At 40.4% G+C, this 21,500-nt stretch overlaps 1 protein-coding gene across 1 annotated transcript in view; it reads right to left on the bottom strand.

The window, feature by feature from the left end:
* PAPPA (pappalysin 1) overlaps positions 1-21,500 on the bottom strand; it is a 572,334-nt gene that overhangs the window by 389,535 nt on the left and 161,299 nt on the right. Inside the window, exon 3 of the mRNA XM_069241521.1 lies at positions 13,797-13,942. Coding sequence (XP_069097622.1) covers positions 13,797-13,942 — 146 coding nt within the window. The remainder of the gene's footprint in view (positions 1-13,796; positions 13,943-21,500) is intronic.

The following is a 21,500-nucleotide window of genomic DNA, read 5'->3' as shown; positions in this document are numbered from 1 at the left end:
TTATAGGGAGGGTGAAGCGTGCTATGTCGTGTTGTAAAATGAGGTATATCTGTTAATGCAATAATTTATCTTCAAAGTAACAAGTTCAGCACCCTTCTGCTCCTTCTATCCTGTTTTTGCAACTTGATGGGACTCCCTGACTGTTACACAGCTGTGATACTTTAAACTTCCCTTCCTTCTTTCAAAGATCACCTTTAATTACCTAACTGGTGTCTCCGCATAGGGTATGTCGGCTGGTGCCCTGATGCTTGCTGGGGACGTCCGCCATCACTCCTCCACTTTCCGGCACTTGTCAGCTTTGTACAAGTTCCTTCTGCTAAGGCAGAAGCACCACAAGTGGATTTGATTATTAGCCTTTAGGGGGAACATCTGTGATGCAGTGTCCTGCTCTTATGGAGTCTGCAGTATCTAAGGTATTTGAAGCCTTGTGAGGCCCTGCTGCAGGGTAAATGTTGCACGGGATGCAATTTCCCTGACAAGTTATACGTAAAGCTTCTGGTTTTATGGTATTTTTCTGGATGATTTCCTATATATTTATTCAATATTTATGTTTTTACGATCCTAATGGTATTTCTTAATATTTATTTTGTGTGTTGTGAATAAATGAAGTCATAACTCGTATAGTTCCTTTATTTAATCAATTAATGTGCACTTATACTTTGATGCCTATCGGATTGTGGACAGCCAAATTAAACAAAACAATACACTCACATGAAATATTAGCATATTAGCACTAGCATATTAGTATTCAACATATATATGCTGAGATAATCATTAACTTAAGCAAAATATTTTAACCAATGCTATCAATCTACTCAGCTGTTGTTTTGGAATCTATGAATGACAGCGTGAAGAGCCACTCAAAAGAAGCCCATCTGTCCATATCTTTGTGCTTTTGAAAATAAATACAGATAGAAAACATTGGAGCCTATTCACACACTGCATTTCGTAATATGTTTAGGAGTACTTCCACTAATGTACTACAAAATGCTATTCACTAAAAATGTGCAGAGGCCCACACCTCCGCCTCTCCTATCCTTTACGTGTGGAGATGTCTACTCCAACTGCAGAGATCTCTGCATAAGCAGGTATAGGCTTTAGTAGTAAATGTGGGGAGGGGAGTGGCTGAAAATGGAGGAATATTTATGAATAACTGGGAAGGGTTAAGGGAAAAGTAAGGAGGAGATAAGGGATGCCTAGGGAGAGGTATATAGATATGCACCAACTCACAAAAGAGTAGGTTCCTATTCACAAACAGCACTTCAATAGTTGCTACTGACAAAAAGGGCTCATGATAGTGGTATATGTACTCCAGTTCAGAGCTGAAGTACGTCTGGTACCACACATGGACAACCACTTGTACTGCAGCACCCTCCTAAAGAAAACCAAATGAAGATAGGGACTTAAACTAACACTCCACAGGAAATAATGTTAAATTGAATTAACTTGTTTCAAGTTTTTAAAACCACATATAAATTGAATTTCAATTATGTATAATTAGAACTTGAATAGTATTTATTATAAAATATGTTAATAAACGTTTCTAAACGTAAATCTTAACTGACTCTATCAATTACATCTAACACCTTTTAGTTTCATACATCACCACTTGAACATGGAGGACATTTTTCAGTTTCCTTAGAGCACAAGACTAACTCAATAAGCAGCAAATCTACAAAAATAATTGATAACCACTGGATTAACCATTAATTTGGGACTACAGAGCAGCGTGTTATCTGCCATAATGCCTTGTAGAGGGGTAGTAAGTGCTATATAAATACAATTACGATATAATGCAGTGTAACATTTTTTAATAATAATAAAATTATTTGAAATTAATTCAATATGTAACTTTAAATAATATTTACTACATAACAAACACACTTAAAATGTATATATTAGGTGTGATTCTTCTCATTTTAATCTTAAGAAAAATAATTTATATATAATTTATTGAAAATAATTACATATCTAATAAAAATAAAGATCATGCTGCGACATTTTTATTTTGCTTCACCTTTAAGATAAATATTTTTAATTCAGTTGGCTATCTATGGAACCTAGTGGACACCACAGCGTATGGTCAAATTCACGTGCATAAAGGAGTAGTCATCCAATATGAGAGGCATCTCAACATATGTTAGAGATCACTGCTGTAAGATGAGGATTCCTGATATCTTTGGGCTACCCCTGACATAAGACAGGGATGTCTGACATCTGGTAACCATTCCTGGCATAAGGTGAAAATCTCTTGAACCTGTTGAACATCTGTTGAACATCCCCACCGTAAAATTGTGATCCTTGACATAAGGTGGCCACTGCTGACCACAGGCTTAAGCTAGCAATTTCAGAGGAGGCCTATGCTTCATCCCTGCCATCTGGTATTTACTTCTGGAAAAGGGGTCAGATAAGACATAAGGGTCTGGTATTAGATGTGCTTTCCTAGCTCCGATTGGAATACATAGCATAAAGTTTATATATCTATATCGATAAATATATATAAACCGCTAAACGGAATTACATCAAATTTGTCAGGAAGCTAGATCTTGGTCCAAGTGTCTTTTGTGATGAGTGGACAAAACAAAAGATAAACAAAAGATATTCGCAGGTCGGACTAATGGTTTGTAAACTATAGACCGGTCCATACAGGTCTAGCCATGTTCAAACACTCCCTATTCCGATGAGTAGTATCTTGTATTCTATTAGGATATCAAAAGGCCAATTCTGTCTGGCAAATTTGACCAATAGATCTCCTGAAACACAAAGGCATTGGGCACGCTTTTCAGCATAAAGCATGGCCACTCCCTGTTTAATTTCAATATTTAATGCATTCACATTTCAGGATAATGTGATATTGGTCTGTGGTCATGTCATGCATGCTGAGTGGTAGTGCGAAAAACATAAAGGAGAGGTCCCTATACGTTTCCAGAACCCCTCCTAGTGTGGGGTTTAGTTGTGCCTCAGGGCCTCAGGACCCAAGGAGCCCAGTTGATAACTCATATTGCTCCACCCCCAGTACCCTTACTTGTGAGAGTTGGTGGGAGTCAAAGGAGCAGGAGTGACCATCTGCCTGATTTGTAGTGTCCCATACTTGCTGTGATGAAAAATGAGAAAAACAAACATTAAACAAAATTGCAAGGTAAACCTAATATTCTGATTCTCCCTTACTCCCCCACCCTATTACCTCAGTAACTCAACTCATGGGTGTGCAAGGTCACATTTCCTTTGCAGCCTGTCCCCTACCATCCCAAAAATTCATAGTATTAGTGCTGTTAACTACACAGAGCAAAATTGGCACGGAGGGTTGGCGGTGGTGGGCAAAATCCGCATGGATTAGCTTGGCTCTTGTATCTTGCATCTTGACCAGCTGAGTCCCTCACTTCTCCACCATTGCTGTCACCCATGGGGCTATCCCCTTCCTTCTCCCTATGTCATGAGATCTTTTTCTTTGCAGTTGCTGACTATAGTTGCAATACGTTTTGCTCTTCAATCCCTGGCACCTTCTGGAGTGTCAATGAACAAAGCCCTGTGAAACAAACTCAAAGTCTAGAAATGTACATCAAAATGTGTTCTACCTGCATGACCTAACTTTTTGATTCAATGGGTTGAAGGACCATCATTGTGGTTTGGGATTGGTGCAATGTTGGATCATGGAGGAGCCTTGGAAGGGGCTTTCCCGCCAAGGCTCGATATGCTCTTTCCAGAACAAAGAATTGGGAGGGCCTTCGATGGAATAAGGTGTTCCACCAATCCATAATGAATGTTCGTGCCCTCCGTCTCTGGGGTAACCACTATCCTAATAATATTTCTCTAGGATATCCCGTCAGCTTCTTTAGTGCTTGTCTCAATTCGTTTAGTTACCTCCATCAGCTGTGTGGTTATTATTGGCATTGCATATTACAATTGCTCTTGTGCTGAGCCACATGTTTCCACCTCAATTACTTGCTCTGTGTAGTTTGTGTAGCAACAGCAACACGTTGATTTGGATTTACTCCATTTTCCTCTCTAAGAATAGCCTGGTATCATTAATTGCATGTAGTCTGGTCTCAGTTGAGGATGTCAGGTTGTCATTGTGCACTGACATAGGTCCATCAGGTGCTATAACTAGGGGTGTGAGGGCAGCCCTACTCTGTTGGCGGAGCTAACAGAGTTTTGGGAGTTAGTCAAAAACTCCACTAGCCGTGGCAGCGGAGCAGAGATCACCGGGTGCGTGCTCCAGCGCAAGCGCAGACAGTCTGAACTTCCGCTGTGAAGCCCATAACTGGGCTGCAGCACGCACCGGACCTCCTGGAAGACCCAGGTAAGTCTCTTTCTTTTGTCATTGCATGTGCACACTGGTGCACATACAAGGACTGAAACAGCCCTGGACTGAATTCAGGCCAGGGTGGTAGGCAGTGAAAGCTGCTGTTTCAGGCCTCTTGCGCACTGACCTGTTCTGTTTGCACTGCATATGGGGCAGGCTGGTGCACAACAGGCCTGGCAGCTTTCGCTGCCTACGGTCCTGTCCTGAATTCAGGTCAGGGCCGTTGGCAGCAAAAGAAAGCTGCATTTTCAGACCTCTTGTGCACCAGCCTGCCCTGTTCACTGCAGACGGGACATGCCGGTGCACAAGAGGCCTGAAACACCAGCTGTCGCTGCCTACAGCTCTCCTAAATATGCCTGATATCATAAGCACTAAGCAGGGTCGGGCCTGCTTAGCGCCTCTGAGATCTGGCTCATTCAAGACTCTGCAGGTCACAGAACACCGCCTCTGCGGAATTCAACAGAGTTTTTTTTAAACTCCGTGGAAATCCGCAGAGTTGAACTCCGTCAACTCCGCCCAGGCCTAGCTATAACACTATGCTTTTGTGTTGCATCCTATCTTTGCCTACGACTGGTAGTTGCTTTTATTTTTTACTATGTTTGCTAAGTGACTTGCTCAAGACTTGGGGCCTGATTTATATTTAGGCAGGTGGCCCATTTCTCCGCTTGGGCAAGTAAATTACTCGATCGACCTGACAGAGGTGTCACCCGTATAATTTAGAAATAACCGCCATACTGGCAGTCATTTGAAAAGCATTGGCAGGAACAAGTTCCAAGCCACTTCCTGTCAATGCTTTTTATAGTTTGGTGCAGGACTGAGTCAACGTAACGGAGCCTTACACCCAGCAGTTGTTTTTTTAAAAAGCGATCCCAGAGTGGATTTTCTTTTTCAAAATGAAAAGGAAAATGTAATCATCAGTTTTTACTGTCCTTTACTCCGAGGGTTTTCCTGGCAGTGATGGAAAATGATAACTGACCTCTAATTTGCACCCAACCAAATCAGGTCGGTGGAAATAAGAGGTCTTACTCCAACTGTCCTTACTCCACGTCTAAGCCCATACTAATTATCACTTTTTACTCTGTTTGCCTATATTAATTTATTCAGTATAGGACTGACAAAGGTCACCGGTTTCTCTTGGAAGGAGAAGCCTGTGGTATGGTGAAAATTGGTGAGGTCTTTAAGATAGAATTTGGCTTGATAAAGTAATCTCTATTGATGTTTTGAAGAGTATAGCATCATTCTAAATTGAGAAACAAATCTAAATGTAGTTTTGGAAATGCTTCTTGTCCCAAAAAGATGTTGATAGGCATCCACCAAGACTGGAAAGCAAATTTAATATTTACCTATCATAAGTTGAACCCATAGTCATTTACCTGCCATTAGCAATCTTATCATTTTAAAGAGGCTTATATGCAAAAAACGTAATACAATGTAGAGACACCTAACACTGGAGAGACAGCCCAAGTGATATGTCTGGGGCAACCTAATGAGCACCTTCAATTTTCTGTGCACATTGAGGAGGTTCAGATTATAATTGTGCAAAACGTCCAAAAGAACAATTTAAGGTGTTTTCTAAGGCTACAGAGGCATTGTCTACAATAAATAGGATGAGGTAGAGAGCATATACTCTAGAAACGATGTGGTTCCAGAAGCACTGTGGAGATTGATGTGTAAGCAGATCACCAGAGAGCCAAAATGACTGGACCACAAAAATGTAAACCAAAATAAAAAATAAGTACTGATGACATGGCCTGAAATAAAGAAATCTTCTAGGGGAGCAGCTTTGAAGATAATAAGAAAGGACGATGTGACACAAAGAAAATGTGCACTATAAGACAGGCTGACTTCTTTATTTAGTTAGTTAGGTTAATTAGTTAGTTGGTTAGGTGGTTAGTTAGTTAGTTAGTTAGTTAGTTGTAGCATGTATACTGCACGGCTCCACTGGAAAAGTGTTAGGACATAAAATGACCAGTTTACATCCAGATGCGGTACTGACTGAAACAGTGAACAAGCAAAGCAGTAGCTGCAATGCAATATAAATAATGTAACTTGGTTCATGTGTAGGCATTTGTATTTGTGCTTAGGAAATACCTAAAAGGTAGACTTGGAGCTGTTATCTGAAGGCAGTGTGTGTGAGTAGGTTTCTTTAGCTCAAGCAGAAAAGAGTTCTGTGAAGAAACAGCAGGCCCTTAGATTTCAGATATCATGTTCTACAGTGGTGAGTGCATACTGGCATACAAACTGAGCATAACTGAACCTGGTTAAGCACTACAGGTTAGTGAACCTCTTCATAGTTACCTCTGTAGTCCTTCACTGACAACACAGCCTGGTGTCCCCACAAGCAAATGCAGAGCGATGTAGTCCTATCATTAGCTCTTCAACCTAAAGCTACAATACCTCTTTAGCTAAGGAATAGAAGCCAAAAACAAGATGGCTGTTCTTTCACAGCCAGATCCTTCAAAAACTGATCAAAGCAACCCTCTGCAGACAACAGCTCACTTACCACAGAAGTGTACAACATTTGTCCTGGATGGCCTAATCTGTGCCCTACTTTCAGGATAACCACACAATATTTGAATTTTTTTTAATGCACTGATTGTAAATTTATGTCATGTGAGTATCCTGAAACTTTGGCATGACTGTGGTACTCGTCAACAGGATTGGCACTCCAAACTTGTCATCTATGGGGATGAGTGAAGCTCATGCTTCATTTATGGTGAGACCTTTAATGACCGTTCTGCTAAACTAAGTTTGAGTGGTGCCAAGAGAGAATTTGGAGAAGCATCAGAATCTAGCAAAGAAGTGGGGCCTGTGTTCCGAGCTGGGGCCAGGAAATGTTCACAAACTTGGCTCTGAAAAGGCCTCAACAATTCACAGAACTCATGGCATGCATTTTGCGTCTGTAGAGAATATTGCATGGACTGCCTGGAGATTGATTGTTTATACAGAAACCACTGTAGACCTTCATCGGCCAAGAGTGGAGGATGGTAGGATGGAGTTACAGCAACGTCAGGGCAAGAAGCCAAGAAAAGTATCTTCTTCAGTCGACCTGCGTGATATGATATTTATTAATGTCTTTTTATTTTTCCTCTGCGTTTTGCTTGTGCCAGACCAGCAGTTTCCTTTTGCTAACTTGCATGTTTTTCCTGCACGGGTAGATAGAAGAAAATCGAGACAAGAAGGTTCCACTATTCTGTGGAAGTGTCCAGACAACATGGTTCCACAGGAGCAAAATGCAGCCTTTGAAGAAAGGCGAAAAGTATCGTTAACTCTAGAAATGTGTTTGGATAGTTGTGCAAACGTGCCTGAATCAACGATTAAAGGTGCTTAAATACATCTAAGAAAGTGTTCAAACAACATGAAAAGAAGTTGAACAAACACTGAATGGTGTGGAGGCCAATATGGTCAAACATTCATATAAATGTGTGAACATGGTGAGATAGTAGCTAAAGTGTTCAAGTAAAGTGAGCAAGTAATTACACAAGTGAGAGAAAGTCTGTGGCCAGATGCGAAAGCGACTCAAGAGTGATGCAAAGTGTCTAAACAGCTGATTTAAGATTGGTTGCTAATAGAAAAATGTCAGATGTATGGTGAAAGAGCTAATCAGAAGAAAATCCACCAGTGCAATTTCCCTCTCACTATAGGTATAAATTGGCTGCCTTCAATCAATAAGTTATCTGTTCCTTCCCATGAAAGCCTAGAAAGAATGTAGAAAAGTATTTCAAAAGTGGCCTCAGCTCTACAAGCATCATAAGTAATCCAGTCATTTCAGGGGGCTGAAGAGCCTTTGCACCAAACATAGCTCAGATACTGAAGACCAGCTTTGCGCTCCTTTGACTCCCAACGGGAGCTATTTTAGATCACAACACACATCAGTATCCAAATTCGTTTAATTAAAGTGCAGCACTTGAAGCACAAAAAGATAGCACAACCACAGAAAAAGACAGAAACTCCACAAGAAGGCACAAGCAGGTCACTGCTGTGACCGCTGAAATTAACATTAATAATTCTTTAGTATTTGTTTTGAATGTAAGATGTATTAACGTTGAAATTTACAAGTAACATAAAATGTGCTTTTCTTATTGGCCACCATCGAGTGCAAAACCTGCACATGCATTTTGAAAATAATGTACTAATGTTGCATTTGAAACCTGTTTCTTTAAGAGCATTTGTCTGTCAAAATTAATATGAGTATTTCTTGTTTTCTGCTGGGCCTCATGCAGAAAAGGCCACAGCAAGAAGTTATCTAACTGCCAATGTTCTAGTAGAAGTAGCATTCAAGTGGTCTCATGTCCGCTGTATAACAGGTTCCATTGATCGAATTGCATATTTGTCTGAAGTTATGTTTCTAATTCATGTTTTTCTTCCGAGGAGATCAAGCAAAACCTGTGGCCTTTGTAACCACTGTCAAGCAGCATATTTGGAATGTACGGAACAAAAGGGCCTACTGATGGCAGTTGGAAGGAAGAACGAGAAGATACATTTAGTATAGTTTGGAGTTACGTAAATGGGGAAGAACAAATCAACACACTGCCAATTCTTACTGTATCTCTTCTAATGCATTGCCGATATTTAATGCTTTTGTAATTGGATGTTCTTTCTTCGTCTGATGTTTCTGACCAATAGCAAACGTGTGTGAACTTTAATTTAATGAACTGTGAGCTGAGAGTTTTAGGCATTATTATCCATTCTGATTTCGAGGAGATGATTGCTTTCCGATTCTCATGGTGATCTGTAACTTGCTTTACCAGTTAGTCAACTGACATTCTGGTACTTTATTATTTTCTGAGTTTACTATGCCTATGTTGAACTAATGTTCTGATGGTTTAGTGATCTTATAGTCCAAATACTAAACCAACCCCCTTCCCGTACCGTCCCTGATGCTGATGCTGCTGTCCCCCTGATGAAGCTGAAGCTGTTTTGCTGATTCCCCAGGGATAGGTAATATAAATGATCTGTACATTGTTATTTGTCTTTTGTTTTTCAGGTACCAATTGCTACTGTTTCAATACTGCTGTTGTTTTGATAGCGCCATAGCTAGATATTTAACAAATTAGTGTTACTAAAACTTTTGCATGAAGCCCAACATGCTAATCTGAAGTTATACCTATGAACTGATCTTAATTGTTTGCTGAAAAAATATATGTTATTTCTCTTTGTCAAATATTGCTGCTGTTAATGAGTGTTTTCGCCGTTGAAATTATCATTCTTATTGCTTTAAGTTAAGATTCTTTAGGACATTTGGTCAACCTGTGATGTTTCTTTCTCTGTATCATTTGGTATTGAGAATAGTTTTTGTGACCTTCGCGTTGTTGATATAGGGAAATAAAGATTCTAATAGATACTACAAGGTGTGGTTATTCGTGGCCAAATGGGTCATGGTGAATTCCTTACTGACTTCCTATTGATTTGTATTGTTTATTACTGTTGTGCTTTATAACACCTAATTATAATAATTTAAACAAGTCAAAAGGTTCATCGACCTTAAGCAAGGCCAAACGCTTACTATTAATATAACAAAATAGATAAGCCAAGGCCGCGCTAACACTGCCAAAAGACGGTGGAAGGAAGCATTTAGTATGGAAGGTCGCATTTAGTATGGCTTCACCAAGAGAAATATAGATCCTAACACAGCTGATGCATCCTCAAAGAAAGCTGATTACCGTTCTGGCAAAAACACAGAGATCTCTGGAAAGCCGCAAGTGATGACATGTATTGACTGTTCTTTCTGTGAACAAGCACAACACACTCCAAATATGGGAGATGACACTCATCTTGGGGTATTGACTGAGGGAGTTGTGAAGGCAACAGCCATGAGTAAGTAGGCTATTGGAAATGCCAATCTGCCAGTTGCCTGACAGAGATGTACAATTTCACTGACCATAGATTTAGAGGATCAAATATATGATGTGGGGTGTTAGACACCATCAACACTTCTGGAGGGGAAACAATGTGAGGAGGATTGCATGGCTGCAGAAAAGATATGGAGGAAGGTGAAGCTCTCAATGGGCAACAGTTACCAGAGCCAGGTAGAGGTTGCATGTGATGTCACACAAAGAAAGCAAGCTGAGTCCCATAATAAACTGACAGGTAGTAGTCAGTGTGTTGGGCTGAATACTTTGGTCTTTGTGTTGACTGCCTCTGGGACTTTCAATAATGTTAGTGTGCACACTGCTGTTCATATTGAAGCCTCTAGGATGCAGTGTGTATTGCATACAAGTATTGTCCCTATTCCCCGTACATCTACCACACTGCCAGTACCTAGCGTTTATTGTAATCTTTCAGTCACTTTATCAGGCCTTGTTCCACCTCCATTCTCTATGCATGGTTTATCTGAGTAAGATGGTGGCTTAATTTCCTCTCTTAGCATCGGTCTGTAGAGAACTACTGAGGGGAGATCTCAGTTGATTAAAATTGAATGCAGTCTTTCAACCCCCAAAAACAGTAATTCAACGTGTCCCTCAAGGCCCTATACTTGCTCTGACTCTATTTAACCTTTACATTGAACCGCTTGAGGCCCTTTTAAAAGAAGCTGGGATCCTCTATCACCTTTTTGCTGATGGCACCCAACTCTACCTCAAGGTTTCCTTTACTCATGACATCTCACTTCTCGCCATCACCCTCAACTTCATCCAAGAATGGATGACATCTTATCACCTAAAACTGACTCCCCCTAAAACAGAATTCCTTCTTATCTCTTCCTCTGATACCCCACCTCCTCTTCATTCATGGATGGATAATTTAAACATTATTAACAGTAAATTGACCATTATTGACAGTCCTAAATAACTAGGTGTCATCATGGACAAAAGCCTTAAACTCCAATCCCAAATCAGCACTATGGCCAAGAATGCACTCTTCCAACTTTGCCTTCTCTGGGGGATTCGACGTTACATTCTTGTCCAATCCTTGGTTCTCTCCAGACTGTACAGTAATTCTCTTCTTGCAGGCCTACGCAAGACCCACCTTTCTCCATTAAAATCTGTCCTACACTTGGCTGCATGGTTCATTTACAATACCAGAAAAAACAACCACCTCACACCTATGCTGCTAACTCAACTCTTTGCTGGTTTCCTATAGAAGCCAGGATTATATTCAAGACTGTCTCTATCACTCATAAAGCCATTCACACTTCCACCCCTCGCTACCTAGCCAACAAACTCAAAATATCAGGTGGCTCCAGACCTTCACGAAATGCTGAAAATCTGCTGCTCCAACCTCCAACCTTCAAAAGGGAAAGATTCATGGCACAATCCTTCTCAGGCAACACAGCTAGAATCTGCAATACGCTACCTCTAAAACTTCACATCACACTTCTTTTTGGAACTTCAAAAAGGACCATAAAACTCTTCTCTTTCAAAAACATTTTTCTCAATATAACTCATTGTCATTGCTCCCTCATTATATAGCTTGCCTTTGTATGTTGTGTGACACCCTTGAGAGCTTTAATGACCTTTAGCTCCAATTTTTTAAATATGTAACTCTGTCAATTCATCCTATTCGTTTTATCCTTTACATTATCTCATTTGTTTTGATCTTATAAATTGTAAATACTTCACTATCACCGTGAGCAATTGTAATATCTATGTATACTGTTCTATTGTGAAGTGCTCTGACACTTCCGGGTAATGTTTGCGCTATTTAAAAATACATAAATAAGGTGGTTGGTGCATGGACGGTGCTCATCGTGTTCTTCGATCTTCCTGGCTAAGTGGAGTTTTGGGAGAGGTGGGAGAAGGCAGACGAGACCACTAACAGCCATTTTGCTGCTGCACTCGAGTCTCCAGAGAGCTAGGCAAGGCAGAAAAGCGAAAGGGAAGCAAGGGCTTCCCCATGTGATGTCACAGCAGTGGTTGGCTATTTTGGTTATCCACTATTGTGATGTCACAGCAGTGGTTGGCTATTTTGGTTATCCACTATTGTGATGTCTCAGCAGTGAATTACCGGATTCTAATCCAATTATTTAGGCTAATGACTTTCTATGGAAGCAATATACAACAACAATGGAGTTCTTGTCGTCTTGTTGATGGATAAGCTGCTCAGTCACTGACTCGTATTGTTAGGGGAAAGAGGAAAGTGACATAAATGTTATTCTTTGCTCATTGTTTCAGCTATGGCGTCCATGGGAAGGCAATGTGATGTTGATATAATTGTGTTCAACATTGAGACCTATAAGTGATTTGATAGGTGTGTAAATGGATAGTCTTAACATACATTAAAAAGGGAATTTAACATGAGACTGTAGATTACCCAAAACTATGCGTAAAAGTATTGTTAGGAATGTAATAGTTTCCAAGCTGGCGCGTAAATGTGTTGTTATAGACATATGAAAATGTTCATGTCGTTTCTAAAGATTGTAAATGGATGTGTAAGTGCGTATACAGGTATCTCCCGATGGGCCTGCAAGTAATCTAATATGCAAGCTGAAGTGTTGAGACAGGCGTGCAAAACTGACCAGATAGTTGTTCACGCAAGTCTGTAAAAGAGTTTTATAGGAATGTAAAAGTCTTCAGAAAACAGCTATAAATTGTAGCTAGCTGTGTAAAACTTGTTCATAAGGGTGCATCGAAGTGTCCACATTGCCAAGAGAAAAGGTATCGGCAGCTGCATAGAAGCATTTGAAAGTTGCGTGCATTTACTTAGGTGGTGTGAAAGCCACCCATGATCACAATTCGTGGGTACAAATACTTAAGTAAAATGTTCTTGAAAGAATAGAGGTGCCATTAACTGTCCTGATAAAACAGTTTAAAACGGTGATGTGTTTGCTAAAGTGTATAGTAGATGTGCAAAAATATTTATCTCGTGTTAAAGGAAGTTTACATATGTGTTCAGCTGTATAATTAAAATATTCAGGTAGATTTATACAATCGTTCAGGGAAGCGTGAAAAAGGTAAATTTGTGAAGCTTCAAAAAACGTGAGAGATTTCATGTAGATATGTAGAAAGCTTCGGACCGGTTTACTCTGTTAACGATAAGTAAGCTAAAAATTATATAATTTATATACGTGCAAAATGTACAAACAATGTGAGAAAAGGTGTGGGTGGTTTGGAGAAACGGATTTGACGGACGAGAACAGTTTTGAACACAATTTATAGTCTGTCGAAAGTCTTCCAAATACAATTCGAATTAAAAAATGAAAATCCCTCATTCAAGGTACATGCTACTGAAGAACCCAACTATGAAGACTGATTCACATTCAGAGAAAGCAGACCTATAGTATCCCTCCATAGCTTCACTCTCTTTTTTTTGTAACGTAAGCACAAAGTAAAATAAATAAATAACTGTACTGAAAAAAGTGAAATCTTTTCAGCCTGACATCATGAAGACAGCACAATATACTTCGAGCTTGGAACCTAATATTTTCCTGACTGAGAGCCAGGAAATGGGTCTCGTGCAATCTCGTTCCATGCGTGAAATACAACTCTGGGAGAGAAAAGGCAGATACTGCGCTGTTAGCCCACAATGAAGCATGCACCGCTATTTTTACGCTCACCTAGATGCGTCAGAGCTTCCTTGTCCCAGGGAAAAGTAGCCATTCCAGCCAGCTCCTCCTGGGGGGAGTTTGCGAAGAAGATGTTGAGGTGTGTTGATCCATCTAGCTTGAGAATTGTCTTAAGTTCATTGACATCCAGATACGCCCTGAAAAAGAGAAACAGACTTGGTTAGAGTTTGCAAATGCGGCTCTGTATTAGAATGCACTGATGTCTTCCTGTAAGTACCAGATGGGCAATGTGATGCCCCTTTGCTGACAAACGTAGAAGCCACAGAAGACCAGATACAATCAGTCCAGACTAGCTGTCATCCATTTCCATCACCAAAAAAAGAGGAATTCCATGCTAGGCACCCACAGTCAACTAAAGGTAATGATAACTGCGAGCCTCTGATCACTCAGGGCACAATTCAGGACTCACTTGTTTGCACAACAGCTCAACATCTAAAATCTCCAATGCTCCCAGTCACAAAACCTCTTGGTGCCACCTTATTGATTTAGCACCACATTGATGCACAGAATCATCTACCATCTGATTCTGCAGACAAGAAGTTTATCAGTAATACATCGTCCCAGATCTCCCACAAATGAGAATGTAATGTTCAGCCCCCACCCAGCTAAACCTTAGAAATGAGTTAGAGTAGTAGTTCCCAACCTTTTGACTTCTGTGGACTCCCACTTTATCAGTACAGGAACCTCGAGACCCCCACTGAATCATTATTGGAATCCGGGACCCCCCCCCCAATGAGTCATTACTGAAAGCTGGTGACCTAATCTGTTAATAATATTAATTTTTCTAAGCAGTCACAGACCCTCTGAAAACACTTCGCGGACCCCTATGGGTCCCCAGACCACAGGATGGGAACCACTGAATTAGAGAATTATATATTTTAGAGTCACAAGTACATAGAAGTCTCACATTTGCCTAGGAAATCTCTTTTGAGAGCAACAAGGTGTGATAAAGACAATAGCTTACCCCAGAACTGCATTGTTCCAAGGGCAGAATACACAAGCAACTTCTGAAGAGAAAAGATCAATACTAGCAGTCTTGTCTGTTCTCAGAAGGGTGAAGACTGTAGGGTTAGGAAACTAGTGTAGCACATCTAATTTGGACAAGATGCCTATCACCAGCTTCACCATGCAGTCAGAGATAGGACTCATATTGTACCAACTCATGTGATGTACTACCATTCCTTCTGTGATGGTTGTTTGTGGTGAGTAATTTAAGTGGGTCCCAACCACTAGCCAATTAAAAAGCATTTAACACCTTCAAGACCTCAAAGACCACAAGGATAAAAACATTGACCCCCAACAAGAAAAGAGTGAACAATGACAATGTTCTGTTCTGTTTCTAATGAATACTAACTTGCCATGCTCCTGCTCATGAATAAATTGTATACTTGCTGCTGCCTACATGCAAGCACAATATGCAACCCAATCTGGGCCACTAAATTAGAGCGATAACTAAACCTAGCACCACTCCCATATAATTCAGTCAGATACACAGAAAAGAACAGGGCATATATAATCCCAGTCTTGTTGTGTGTGACACTGCAGAAGATGGTGAGAAAGATGGAGCCTTTGACTATATGAATTATGCTGGCAAAGACATCAGCAATGGTGATGTCTTCTAATGATATAATGAATCATTTCCTAGGTTGAGCAGGCTAATGGAATTAGCAATGTATCCAGAAATGATTTTGGGGGAGGGACGAATGGAACCACAGATTTTGGGCCCACAAGCAATGTGTGTACACATCTTTCTTGGGAGATGAAGATATTTATAAAGCTACAGACAATAAACTCGGTTAATGATACATGTTCACCTTGCATTAGTACCAGCTGTCTAGGCAATCAGTTACACTTCATGCTTGGGTTTGGCTGGAAATAGATTCACACCTCATTAAGGTTTGAATGCATCAGACAAAGGTTAATGATTGGTCACCCACTCCCTTTGGATCCTTAGAAACAATGGGAAGGCAGCTAGGGTGTTAAAGGCCAACCTGTGACACCACATTTAAAACCTATTCAACAGTATGCAAGGATCCTACTTGCTAACAGCCAGCTAAGGTGAAGAGGGTGTGAGCAATGGTAACAGAACACATGGTCCCCCACCTCTTCAATGGTAACATCATTGTCAGGAATGAAGTAATGACTGTTATCCTGGTAGGGCAGATGAGCCATGCAGAATGAGGAGATAAAAGCTTTTCTTGCAAGGAGGTGTTGTGCAATAAGTAAATGAATGCTGTTTTGGGTGGCACAGTGGGTGCTGGACAATGATATTGTTCAGGGTGAAAAGACAGGTGATGTAGAATGAGGCGGTGAATGTTGTTTTGGTATAAAGCAGGTGCTGCAAATGAAGTAGAGAACTGTATTAAAGGGGGTCGGTTGGGTACTGTAGAAAAAATAGATTAATGTTATTTTTAGTAGGTAGGTGACTGATGCAGAACAAGTAAATTAATGTTGTTCTGGGCAGGCAGGAGGTTGCTGTAGAATGAGGTAATTCTTGCTCTTCTGGTTGAACTGATAAATGATGTTATATGAGAGAAAATGATTTATCTTCTATGGGGGTGCTATAGAGCAGTGGTACCCACACCCAATATTTAGAAGGACAAACCCAATTTTTATAACAGCAAACATTTGTGACCCACCTACCTTTAACAGACATGAGGGAGGCAATGTTTTAAGGTAAATAAAGCATCATGTTGTAGCACACTTTCATTAACAGATAGCACATTATCCATTGAAATGGCCATTACATTTGCAAAGCTATAGTTTTACTAATAGAACTATATTGCAAACGAAAGGCCATGTATGGAAATTGAGTGTCAGTAAATAATTATCATTTGTGCACCATCAAGTACAGTGTCTTGATATATATTGTTCCTATTAAATTCTTTGTTTCCATCACAGTTCTGTCTGAATTACAAAAAAATGTGCTTTAGTTTTGCTTTCCAAACTACTTAAGGGGTATAGTTAATTTAAAGTAATATACATTTTGTTGTGTTACAAACAATTACATCTGACAGTCTTTCCTTTAACACACCTCTACCCCAGCAAGATTGTCACATAATTTAATATATGTGTCTTTCTCGGACTCCAAAGTGAGAGAAGTAAACACCTGTACCCATGTTAAAAAAACACAATTTGTCAAAAGACTGCCTGGAATTTGACCTCTGCCTTGAGGGGCAGCAAAATGTGACAAGATAAAAATACAACTTTATTTATTTCTTAGACTTTCACAACCCACCAAAAATTGACTTTTGCCTCACTAATGGATCACAACCCACACTCTGGAAAACACTACTCTAGAGTGAGGTGAAGTACTTGTTACTGGGAGAGCAGCTGGATGCTCTAGAGAGGGGTAATGGTTGTGCTCCTGAAAGAGAAGATTGGTTTTGTTAATGAGGGAATGATTGTTGTTCTCGGGGGCAGATGGTTGCTGAAGAATTTGTATTGTATTGCATTGTATTGTAATAGTATTTATATAGTGCTTACTATCCCTGACGAGGCGTCAAAGCACTTTTTGGCGAGTAGCATGCTACTCCGAAACCCAAGAGGAATTAGTGGTGGATTAGTATAGGGAAATGTGAGTTCAGTTTTAGTATTTTTGTGAGTTAATTTGAGCAGAGGATATGTGAGTTTATTAGTTGGATTGACTAGAGTAATGGAGGGGTAGAGGAGGAGAGAATCCAGAAGTGTTAATTGGGAGTTTATAGTAATAGGATGAGGCTTGGGATGAGTTAAGGAGAGATGGCGGAGGGGAGAATATGTGGAAAGGGTTAAGGTGATCATAGTAGCAGGAGGGGTTTTGGTTTAGTCAAGGTGAGATAAATGAGGGAGAATGTATTAGGGTTGTTTGAGAGATCATGGTAGTAAGGTGAGGTTTGGGTGAGCTAGATGTGGAAGAGGAGGGAAGAGCTTAGGCAGAGTTCTTTTGGAGATGAAAGTAGTAGAATGGGTTTGGGATGAGTCAGAGTGGGGATGGAGGATAGATTGATAGAGACATGACATATGGTGATGGGTAGACACAGTAAAGCTTACAAGACAGTAAATTTATACATATACATATTTAAACGTGAGTAAATATACATTTGGTAAACAGGTTTAAAGAGTATGTGTGAGTTATTGTTATGACATAGGAGCAATACATATTTCCTAAAGAACTATACATTTCTAGAATATACACATATTCAGATTAAAGATATTTATCAACACAGGCATATGCAGTCCATTGCTGTTTGAGTATGGTGGTTATGAAGGAAAGAGCCAACTCTTGAGTAATCTTCTGAAGACAAGATAGTTATCCGTGGATCTTACATTTGGGGGTAATGAATTCCATAGTTTGTCTGCTTGAACTGAGAAGGATGTACCACCTATAGTCTTTTTCTTGTATGGTGGTGTTCTAAGGCGGGGTGCCAATCTTGAGTGGAGGTTTCTTTGGTGAATGTGTTTGGTTATTTTGTTTCTGATAAAGAGTGGTCCTGTTCCATGTATAGCTTTGTGGGTGATACAAAGCAGCTTGAAGGTGGATCTTTTGGCAACAGGTAACCAGTGTAGTGCTCTCATGGCAGGGGAGATGTGGGCTTGTGGCTTTACATGTAATAGTAGCCTGGCAGCGGAGTTTTGAATATGTTGTAATTTTACAATTTTTCTATAATAGATAGAGATGATCCATGGTAGAGGTCATTAGCATAATCCAATTTGGAAAGTACAAGAGAGACAGTAGCCTGCACCTTGTGTGGAAATCCAAGGTGGGGGAAGATGTGTCACAGAGTCTTCAAGGTGATGAAGCTTGTTCGTGCTAATTTGTCCACTTGGGCATTCATAGTTAACTTGGAGTCCATGGTAATTCCGAGGTTTTTAACTTTCTTGGATAATTGAGGAGGTGGTCTGAGATCGTCGGGCCAGGTGCACAGTGGGTCATACTTTTTCTAGTCACTGAATATGAGTACTTCCGTTTTGGAGGCATTTAGTTTGAGATGGCTCCAAGTCATCCACTGATCAACAGCTCTGAAGCAACTGAAGATTTGTGAGTTTTCAATGTCTTTGGGGCATTCTAATTCCCCCTTTCCCCCCCTCCACAGTGCCTTGAGACCCTTTCGGGTGAGTAGCGCGCTTAATACATTTTTGGATTGATTGATTTAAGTAGTATTTGTGTGTCTTCTGCATAGTTGTAGCATCTGAATTGAAAATCATTGATCAGTTCTGGTAATGATATCATGCAGATGTTGAAAAGCAAAGGTGAGATGATTGATCCTTGGGGGACCCCTGCTTTTGTGAGATAGGGTTTGGATGAGAAGGAGGGAGAATAGATAATATTAGTTCTGTTTTGAAGGTAAGATTTAATCCAGTCAAGAGCAGTCCCTTCTATGCCGGCTTCGTGGAGTCTTTAAATTAGGGTGTCATGGTCAACCATATTAAAGGCAGCCGAGAGGTCCAAGAGAAGTAGTGCAGCAACTCCATTGCGGTCGACTGTGTTTTTAAGATCATCCCAGATTGCTATGAGCGCCGATTCAGTGCCTCTTCCTGGGCGGAATCCAGTTTGGTAGTCTGAAAGTATGGAATTGTCTTCAATGAATTGTGACATCTGGGCAAATGCTGCTCTTTCTGTCAGTTTGCCCAGGAAAGGTCCATTTGTGATTGGTCTGTAGTTGTTGGGGTCCTGCCCAAATCCATAAATTCACCTTGTGATATTTGTTTGAAGTGTAGAGGCTGGGTTGGTTTATTCTTAGAGGGGATTTTAGGAAAGAGGTTGGCGCTGATGGTTTTCTTCTGCTTTAAATAGGAGTCTAATGTGTCTGCCTTGGTTGTGTAATGAGCTGCCGGTTTGTTTGTGAAATCTTGAGTAGTGGGATGACTTCCTTCCATGCATTTAGGTTTTAGAAATTCATTGAGAATTTTATAAAATGCTTTGGTTGCAGATTTAGCATTTTGTATTCTGGCTGAGTAGTAGCTTTTTTTTTTAGCTTTTTTGATTGATGATTTGTATATTTTGTTAAGTTTGTGTAGCTGCAGTTTTTCTTGAATGTTGTTTGTTTTGAGCCAGGTCGGCTGCTACCTTCTGATTTGTTGCTTTAGCTTTTTAAGTTCTGTGCTTCTCCAAGGCGTTGGTTTTCTTTTGTCCTGTTTAGTTTTTCTGAGTGGTATTAAGATATCAAAAGCTTCTTGTAGCCTCTTATAAAGTTTTGGAACAGAATTAATTGTATCTAGATCTGTGTTGGCTGTTAGTTGAGTTTGTAGCTCATCAAAATTGAGTTTGCTCCATGGTCGATAGGTGCATGTATGTAAGTAGTTGTGGGGTGTGTTGATTTGTGGTGTTTTATGTTGGAAAGTTATCAAATGGTGATCTGACCATGCGATTGGTATGATGCTATGAGCGGTAACAAGTTCAGGCTTAGCAAAAATGACATCTAGGATGTGTCCAGCGATGTGTGTGGGATTGTGTACAATCTGATGTAGGTTCAATGCGACTAGGGCAGTGGTGATAGCTTTTGGATGGGGCATATTGGGTTTGTCAAACCAAATGTTTAGGTCCCCAAGAATGCATAGGTTTGTGTATAATGTAATAAGGTTTGAGACTGTATCTACAAAAGCGTCTGGGAATGTTGAGTTGTTAGGTGGAGGTCTGTAAAGGAGGAGAAAGTTACAGGAGAAAGTTGGAGTAGGGTGGCATCTGGTGAGGAGGGCTTCACAACCTTGTATGGAAATGTGGTCTGTTTTACTGTGATTTATTGCTTGCTTTAATATTATTGCTAGTCCACCTCCTCTCTTGCTTATATGGTTTTGTGTCATGGTTTGACAGCCCGGAGGAACGGCTTCATGCAACACTGGGGGATGTCATCTCCCAAATATGATTCTGTTATGAATAGTAAGTCAGGTTGTGTGTCTGTGAGCAGGTCGTTGATGTGGTGCTTGTTTTTTTAGAGTGATGGAGCATTTATAAGCTGGCAGTTTAGAAAAAGCCTGTTAGTGGTGGTGTTGTTTTGTTTAGGAGAAGGGTGAGCAGTATATTTTGAGCTTGTAGCAGGTGTGTTATCAGTTGTGATAACTGTGTGAGGGTCACAATAGTCCTGTTTTTCAGCATAGTGTTCCTCTTCTAGCATGCTCAGGAGGCATTTTGTTGTGTCTGTGTGTGTCGGTGGTGAACTTGGTGGCTGAGAGAGACATGAAGAGTGTACATTTTTTTGTAGGTTAGCCTTATTATGTAATAGACAAGGGGATGCAAGGTTATTAAGAGTGGCATGTTGGTTATATTGTTTGCGTCTGTTTAGTATGGAAGGAGTATGGGATAGGGGTGGTGGTAGAGCATGTGGATGATAATGTAAGTCTCTAAATGGTGCAATGGATGAGAGGTGGGTGAATGAATGTTTACTGTGTTGGGGTGCTTGTGGTAGATGTTTGTGAAGAGTGAGAAAGTAGGGGTAAAGATAGGTCAGGATTTTTATTTTTTGTGTAGTCATGAGGGTGGGAGTGGGTGTGACGGAAAGCATTAAGAAAGTTTGTGTTATTTTGATGTGCTGATGTGTGTGGTCTGTATTGTTTTTGAGGAATAGTGAGAGGGGACATTGATGTAGTGGTTTTCTGTGTAGGATCTGTATGGGAGTTTGTGCTGGTAAGTGGTATTAGAGTACTACCGGGGGTGTTGATGTGTTTTGGTGAAGAGTGTATGATGCGTGAAGGAGGGTATAGATGTGTGCCAGGTGA

This window comes from Pleurodeles waltl, chromosome 6 (assembly GCF_031143425.1).
Source record: "Pleurodeles waltl isolate 20211129_DDA chromosome 6, aPleWal1.hap1.20221129, whole genome shotgun sequence".
Classification (NCBI taxonomy): Eukaryota; Metazoa; Chordata; class Amphibia; order Caudata; family Salamandridae; genus Pleurodeles; species Pleurodeles waltl.
The sequence above is the reverse complement of the archived record's forward strand: the minus strand, read 5'-3'. Positions and strand labels throughout refer to the sequence as shown.